General features: G+C 35.6%; 1 protein-coding gene across 1 annotated transcript in view; it reads right to left on the bottom strand.

The window, feature by feature from the left end:
• Window positions 1-9,272, bottom strand: part of LOC116844077 — a 35,200-nt gene that overhangs the window by 17,615 nt on the left and 8,313 nt on the right. The window contains exon 2 of the mRNA XM_032815192.1: window positions 831-978. Coding sequence (XP_032671083.1) covers window positions 831-971 — 141 coding nt within the window. The 5' untranslated portion in view covers window positions 972-978. The remainder of the gene's footprint in view (window positions 1-830; window positions 979-9,272) is intronic.

Raw genomic sequence — 9,272 nt, 5'->3', positions numbered from 1 at the left:
AAATTACGAGGATGTGCAAAAATGGATCGACGAATGGATTGCATCAAAAGACCAATCGTTCTATCGTCGCGGAATCTACGCGTTGCCCGAAAGATGGGAAAAATGTATAGCTAGCGAGGGAAAATACTTCGATTAATGTATTTTTTGCTTTTGATGTCGAGATAAATGAGTTTTTTAAACAAAAAAACCGCAGGAACTAAGTTTACCACCTAATAAAATGAATATGTCAAATTATGTTTTTTTCATTATTTTATAAAATAATAGGTGCAAAATCTTGAATATAAAATATATATGTATCATCTATTTCTTAATCTTGTCTTAAACATTTAGGTAAGATGGCCAATGCTCATATTTTGATATTTTTGTAATAAATAATTTCACTGAAGTATTTTCCTTTTAATTTTGATGGTATTATGTACTGGCTTCAGTGAAGTAATGTGCCAAACGCTATTAAGAAATAACCCTCTTCTGCTATACTTCTACCTCAATCTCTTCGTGCTACTTTCTATTTCTCTTAACACTCTCTACTCTCTCTTTCTAACGCCCAATTTCTTCACCTCCGGTTAACTTTATCTGCCAGTTATTCTATTGGAATTGACCAATCATATTTATAGTTGGCAAGAATTAAACAATCATGGTTGATATTTAACCGACAGATAAAGTTAACCGGAGATGAAGAAATTGGGCATAAGTTGCTTGGCTATTCTCTCGCTCTCCACTATGTGCGACGACCTTTAAGCTCTGTCTCCCTCTGTTCTGATTGCCCGCTACTTAAATTTTTCCATCATATTGACATGGTTTAATTCCGAAATATCCTATAATATACTCACGGAAAAAGAGGAACCTTCCGGGAAAACGACGTAACGGCGTTTTCTGGAGAGCGTCGTCGCTCGGTACTTATCGTTCGCCTCGTACTCCGACAATATCAGGCAAAGTACGAAAAACACGAGATACCTGGCGCGGTAATCCATTATTATCCTGCAAAAAGCACACCGCTATGGTTGATCGGCGACTCAAAGTGTAACGATACGTTTTTATTGAGAGGCAAGCGAGCGAACGAGCGAGTGAGCGTCGCGGTAACGTTCAAAGTTGCTTTCCTCTCAGAAGAAGCGGAAAGCGCAAACAATGTATCGCTCTGAAAACTGGAATCGCAATTAAATAGATTGCAACTTCTTATGAGAGATATAAAGACAAGAAGGACACAGCCACATATTCCCCTTCCGCTGTCCACAGACATTCGACCTTTATCTAGTTTAACTCCTATTGGAGAAAGATCGAATGTCTATGTCAACAGCGTATCCTTTCCTAATCAATCTTTACGGCCTCTTGTGGAGCCTCTTGCGGAATGGAAATTTTCAAAATCCATGAGGATTAAATGGATTGTTTTTTTATTTATTTTTCTGAACTCGACAGTGTCAAATTCTATACAATAGAATGATCTACAGATCACGTGGCAAAAACTTAATACATTTTAAAATATTTATAAAAAGAAACAGACCAGTCCAGTGACCTTGAAAATTTTCACTTTTGCATATTTGGAAAGTTAACTACTTTTATTTGTAAAATCGAAGCATGCATTGTCTGTTTAAGTAAACGATAATAATTGTTAAAAACCACTTTTAAAAATTCAAGGTTATTATCTTTTTCCCCCGAACTCTCAAACTTTTGTTTGACACATTTTCTCTATATCTTGTTTCTGATATATCTGAAGTATACGATTAAAATGTGTGGGTCATCCTGTATAAAGATGACCGAGGTTACTTGGCTCCAGGTGTATACTTTTTCCAGTTTATCTTGAGAGGAATAGTACGTACAAAATTGCGAAGTGGTTCTTTTAGAACATAAATACTTCCCTGTAAAATATTTCTCCCTGAGTTTCATTAAAATCGGAATAATATTACAGTTAAAAATAGAAAATGCTGATTTGGCAATAGCAAAGTAAATTTCCCTCGTGACTGAATAAAATGAAACGATGTATTATTAGCTGAAATGAAATTTCTTGCAAGTGTATGATATACTCTGTTTCTGGTAATAAATGTAATAATATAATAATATAATTTTCGTTCATAAAATGATTGAAATAAAATATGGGGAGATGAGATAAAGCTCACATAATTAAAGGCCAGCAGGAGAGCTGCGGAGACTCTGAAACTAATCAGAATACATATTTTATACATAGCCTTCTTTACTCCGCGCTGTTAAGCAACTGAACCCGTTATCAGGGAAAGATGGCTACGTTGCTGTATGTTCGTATTTTGGTTATTACAAAACGCAATATGCAGTTAACAGGCAGACATTAATACATAGAAGAAGGTTGCCTCTATCATATTTATACAGTTGATCACAAAAATTAGTTGCCTGAGAAGTTGTAACTTGGAAATCCTAAAATATAGAGCCCCGGACTTAACTAGGTCTATAAATTTACTTGTTGGTTATTTGTTGCTGTTAAAAAAATCAGTAATTAAGATCAAGAATTAACACTCATACTCGAATATTAGATGATATCCGAAGGACCCAGATAACCAGGTAGTATTCAGATATATTCCCGGATAGTCAAAATTGACGCTGCTGGTCGAGACGAAGTCAATTGAAAATTGTCATACGTTGCAGTGGAGCAATCAAAATCAGGCCAGACAGCTTTTATCAACTTTCCGCTACTTCGAGGCTGAGACGCGCAGAAGAGCTCTGCACACCGACACACTCTGAGTTTGCCTACGTCACTGTCGCAAACGGCCAAACGATATCTCGTTAATCCAGGTTGGAAAATCCGCGACAACGGGACTCCTAATTTCGTCGCGTCAACGAGGCGCTCCGGAGCGGAAGCAAATTATTTCATTGTCATCGCGGGGGCGCGAGAGACAGAAAGGGAAAAGTGGGAATCGCGAGGGCGAGCGTAGGCAGACGGAGGGCGCTGGGGGAGAGGAGGGGGGAATAGCGCGGCGGGTAAAACTTCTTCTTCCAGTGCAAACTTGTAAAGGAATTACCCAACTTCGCGGAGAGCAAATCTCGGTATAATCCGTTGAGAAATTGTTCGACGACTTTTCTGAAATAAAAGCAGCCCATGAGCGACGCCGGGTAATGCCGCCTTTTTGCGATCGCGAGCGGCGAACTGTCGTAAACCACCGGGGCTCGTGATTCGGACCGGTGACTCCGCCGCCGGCGAGAGGGAGGTTAGCGATAGGTGGGAGGATTAGACAGGAAGTTGGAATTGTACGAGGAAATAATCTCGGGATAAATAATCCGGTCGGCCACGCTCCAATGGCTGGATTTATCGCGAGTTCGCGGATATTTAAGGGTCGACTCGGGGCTTTAACTGATACGTCGGGAGGTCGTATCCACCGACCAGCCGACCGATTCAACACGAAATCCATTACGTCGTTTGTACGCGGGAATATGTCTTCTCCGTTACCACAGCGTAATGTAAAATTATCCGTAACAAGAGCCATGCCTTTAAGAGGCCGAGAGCGAATAACTTACGTAAGGAACGAAAAAGTTGCGACGGAATATTCATCAGGAGAAAATTGACTTGGAGTTCTCGAAAGAATTCGCGATGAAGAGAAAGAGAGAGAGAGAGAAAGGGGGGGAGATACATCGAAATTTATGTCCAACATTAATTCTGCACAAATTCAGTTGAATAAACTAATAATAAGTCTTCTGTAAATATAATTTGCTTTCTGTATTCTATATCGTCTCTGTAATTGAAAGTGCATTATTATTTTCCTTCTTATATGCAAAAGAAAAATTTTTTAATCAAGTAATAATCATGTTATAAAGTATAAAAAAAAAATTTCTTCGTACAAAAAGAAATAAAAAAATATGCTTTCATATAAGGAACAATATAGCGAAGCAAAATAAAGCAGATTACGTTTTTATAAAAAGCAGATTACGTTTTCATAAAAAGATTAATTAGTTTGCTTCTAAGTATGCTTTGCGACATAAAAAATCTACTATTAAAGGAATCATTGATACGAAAATCGATCAGTGGAAGATTTTGAGGTAAAAGACTTCTGACTGAACGGAAATTGCAATATTACAGTATAATTTCGTTAATTAACAAAGATATGAGGAAAGGAGGTTATATTAATATTAAGTAATTACTAAAATAATAAAATCAGTGATCAAGATACGTTTCATGTGTAACATGCCTGAATGACATTTTAAATCTAGAAAATTTTTTGAATGAGATGCATTTGTCCTGGGAAATCAAAAATTCAAAATTTCGAAACGAGGAGTGTTTCCCGAAAAAATATAATACTAAAATCCGAATACCAAGACAATGTCTCAAAGAAATATTTTACTAAAACAATAAGAGCATATAATTCTTCTGAAAAATCATAAAACCAAAATCCAAATGTCAAGACAAATTCCTAAAATGCAATTTTATAAAAATATTGGAAGCATACAATTTTTTCCCGGAAAGTTATAATAACGAAATACTAACACAAATATCCCGAATTATTGAAAATGTATGCAATGGCATGAAACGTTATTCTGGTATAAATACAGAAGAGCATATCGGAAAGTACAGAATTTCTATAGCTATGTATTTCAAAGTATGCAATATAATTTAAATTAGTTATATGAAAAAAAAGAATGCCGCGACTCAGTAGGGAAGTAAAACTGACATCCAACGTAATAGTTACATGAATAAAATTGTTATATTAAATTTAAATTGTTGCCTGTGTGTATTATATGTTTATATATTAATAAATAATGATAATAAAAATTGTCTTTTTATATTAGTCTTAAGGATATTGTATGTTTTGTGGAATATGGCGACACAAACTATGTATTTTTTGACATTCTGTTCCGTATTTCTGTTCCGTATTTTCTGTTCCGCATCAAAATAATAATGTTTTACGTAATTGCATATATTTTCCATAATTAGCAAATATTTTGTTTTTGTTTATAATAACAAAGAAAGTTCTGTTATTATAACTTTTCAATAAAATTGTATGCATTCAATATTTCGGTAAAATAACATTGCGAGAATTTATCACGATATTCGTATTTCGGAGTGTTACGACTTTTGGGGAAATTGTCCCACTTTTTAAATTTCGGGACAATACATGTCCATCGACACATAAAATATCACACATAAAATATTATTGCAAAGACTTCCAGTTTTATTTAAATTATTATGGTTAAAATCCTGAAGTATTATTCTCATTTGCCTCATTATATGATCAAATATCAAAACAGGTCATCAAATATACTTGTAATAAAAGACTGCACAGTCTGCGATCTCATCTTGAAGAATGCTAACTTCCTACTATTTTCTTCGTGTTGAGACTTGAGGAAATACTTATTCAAGAATTATTTAATAATTAATCATTTCCACTATTTATCAATCTATCAGCATTTGATCTTTATTCTTGATTTCAACAAGCGCCGTATCAAATTCTTCTTTAATACTAGAACTATATCAAAGAAGTCAAAATACCTCGTAATGTCATATAAAAATTATTCAAATTTAAAACGATGCATTTTATACTTTTTTTAATTAACACGTTGAATGAAACTATAAAAGATGAATAAATATTTTTTTCATTGCACACGGAGAATATATTGTAGTAAAAGTTACGTGTTAAATTACACTTCATTTTAAAATGTTTTTTAAAAATAAAATTGAATTATACTGACATATTGACACTATAACTAGTCTATACTGACATATTGACAAATTTGACGACATACTAAGTATACAATATAAAAAAACGTTCAAGCAAACACAATAATTTTGTAGTAAAAAGTGAAATGTACATAATACTTTCAAACAAATACATAATAATTTCAGGATAGTCTAAGAGATTATAAGATCCTTCTTAAATATAATAATTTCTGTGATTATAGAAGTTTACAGAATTTTATAGGAGTTTCTAGTTCTTTACGGTCCAAGATAAAAAATGTTTTTGTAACTTTTACAATAATATTTTCTTCGTGCATCACGCACTTTTCAAAAACGTGTCCCTTTTAACATTCTGATGGAATTCTAAGGTCATTAGGGATCGCTAGTTTTCCTATTAAGTCTCAATGGGTAGGGAAATAACAATTTTTAGGATCAGAGGACAACAGTTCGTGTTGTGCCTCGAGATTTTCCACGGACACGTTCGACGGAATCCGCATGTTTAATGCAAAACCAAAATTTCGAGTCCCAGATGTTCCCGAACATTTCGTATATCGTAGACGCGCGGGATTAATTTCTTATTCCGCGCGTGGTAGGGCACCAGCGATTGCCATTCTTCTTCAATGTTAGCCCGGAAAACTTGAGAATTGCCGACATTAGTTTCTTCCTCGGCGAGGGAATACGTGTGCGCGCGCCGGAAGATGTAGCAGTCACGGGCGTGCATGTACACACGGGGAGAATTGTACATTCTCACGTGATTATACATCGATCACCGTCTTTGCGTTTCCGGCCACGAATCCCATAGATCCTGCGGGGGTTGCTCGCCGCTCTACCTCGCGCGTTTGAAGGAATTTCGTCCGCCCACGCCACGACAGGCAGGATATTGTCGCATTCCTCTTGAGGTCTCGTCCTGCGACTTTTCGTCCGTACGTTCCCTTACTCGGCCGGGCCGACGGTTCTGCTTTCGAAACGCCGTCAAATTAAATCGAGGGATTCGCGGAAGACGCGAGGGACAGCGTTCGGCCGGCTGTTGACGCGATAAAAGCGAAATGGGGAATTTTCGCGGTTGAGGAATCTCCGCGTTCCTTTCGTTCTCTCATTTGTTTCATCAACGCATATCATCATCTCCCTCTCTGAATTCCGCCCGGTAAGATAATCAGATTCTATTACCTTGAACGCGGATATAATCAACGGCAAACGCCCGAGTCAAAAGCTCCTTCGGCAGCCAATTAAACGCCACGGAGCAAGATTATTAACGCGCTACGCGTGACGACATCACGTGGAGTGCTGTGAGATTTGTTAATTTCGATAATAAACTCGCGAGAACGTGCATCATCTCTAACTCTACCATCTTCAGTTATCATCACGTATATTCTTTCGCAGAACAGTTTGAATATTTCTTCTTCAACGCACTTCTTCAACGCACAACGTCGATTGGGAAAATTTGCTTTTGAATAATCTTATAAGACATATTCTTCAATAGAATGTCGAATATATTTCGAACTATGTCAGAAAAAATGTTCGCATCGCTAGGCAGACGAATATACATTCGTTTGCGCCAAAATTGCGAGTAATTAATTACTTTTTCAAATAATTATCGAATTTAATTGACGATTAATATAAGCTTATTTGATTAAAAATATTTTAATTAACCACTGACTTCAAGAAATCTAATTAAAAATCATTCAATTAACGATTGATTTAAAAGAATCCATTTAAAAACTGTTGAATTAATGATTAAAATAAGCGAAAATAATTAAAGATTATTCGATTAATAATTGAACATAATCAATGTAATTATTTAATTAACAATTAATATAAGTAAATTTAATTGAAAAGCGCAGTAAGACGATCAATCCATGTCAATCGAAATTAGTTATTTACATAGTTCATGGTAAACCAACCAAGCTAAATATATTTTTATATATATATTGCTTATATCAATTGTCAATTAAACAGCCCTTAATTGTATTGACTATATACAATCATTAATCGAATAATCTTTAATTATTTTCGCTCGTTTTAATCATTAATTAAACAGTTTTTTATTGAATTCCTTCAAATCAATCGTTAATTGAATGATTTTTAATTAGATTTCTTGAAGTCAGTGGTTAATTAAAATATTTTACAAATTAAATAGGCTTATATTAATCGTCAATTAATTAAATTAGAAATTATTTACTTAAATCAATTATTAAATTGAAACGAATTTAATTGATATTTTTATAAGTCTGGTTTGCGCAAAGGTTTGCACAGTTTTTTTTTTCAGATGAAGCTCGGAACGCAACCAATGTCCAACGGAACTCATGTGTTTCTCAGAAAGTAAATTTTTCCATCGGAAATCGTTCCAAATTGCATCGGAAAAATATATGTGCATGATCGATAAAGCAGGGCCAGCCTTACGTGTCTGTAACTAAAGAACGGCATTTGCATCTCGTATCGTGATCTTTGATCTACATATAAGTCGTGTTTACTTATTTAAGATATATTGTTTTAATTAAAGCAGTAAATCTATGTAAAATACACCGTGTGCGAGTGCAAAGTTTAACTACAATGAAATATAATTGTACAAACTCACATACGATTGGCCAAGATGTAACATCGTGAATATTAATAACTGCAATTGCGCAAGACGCGACCATGCGAATATTAATATCAATAATTCCGATAAATTTCGAGGAACTGTTTGCACAAATCCACTCGTACGATTCAACGGTGAATCGCACGGGCGGATTACCGAAGAATACCAAGGACGCGGTTTGTTTCTGCGAATTGACTTTCCGCCAATGCAACAAACGAGTAACCTTCCAGCATCCGATGAAAACCAATAATCGATAAAGTCCGAGCCGGTTTGCGTCGTCAAATCTCACCGAACCCCTTCATCGTATCCGGCGAATAAAGTTTGATTAGATGTAACGGTTGTTCGATCGTGCTTAACTCAAAATTCAATAAAATCTCTTCTAATCAACGAGGAATGTTGACTACTATTGTTTCGCTCAGGATTTCGCTTCAAGTTTATTGCAGCTTATGCGGGACTAAAAGTATTCGCGCGCGCTCAGTGTGTGTTGCCTCTCATGGGGTTATTTCTCACCGAATAATCACCGTAATCTCGTCGCTCAACAAGAAGATTGAATATTAATCGCCTAAATGTAAATTCCCGGAGTTATCTCTCGCTGACAAAATTCCCAGCACGCGATGACTTTGAAACGCAGCCGGCTTTTGTTTCAACATCACGTTTCGAAATCCCGATTATCATACCGTAATGAATCAGGAGATTCGTGATACGATATAATGTATATAGATGAGATAATTAGTTTGCACGTGTAGAAAGTAGAATAACTGAATTTATAATCATCGCGTTTGCAATATACATATATAGAATACAAATCGTGTATCAAAGTAGCGGTGTGTATGATTATGTACGAGCAGTTTTCCCGGGATTACAGGAGAGCACAGGATTACACGAGGACGAGGGAATAATATGGGTTGCAAATTTACCAATTACGTTTGCAATAAGAAGTCTAAGGTGTGACGTGTAAGTCGTTATTCCGCGTATACATCGTATTATTATTAATTTAATCTTCGAAATGCCTGAAAAATGCATCGAGCACACGAGATTCTCTCTCTCTCTCTCTCTCTCTCTCTC

The sequence above is a fragment of the Odontomachus brunneus genome, unplaced genomic scaffold (genome assembly GCF_010583005.1).
Source record: "Odontomachus brunneus isolate Ranch 3 - 2012 unplaced genomic scaffold, Obru_v1 Obru_scaffold_003, whole genome shotgun sequence".
NCBI classification, from domain to species: Eukaryota; Metazoa; Arthropoda; class Insecta; order Hymenoptera; family Formicidae; genus Odontomachus; species Odontomachus brunneus.
The sequence above is the reverse complement of the archived record's forward strand: the minus strand, read 5'-3'. Positions and strand labels throughout refer to the sequence as shown.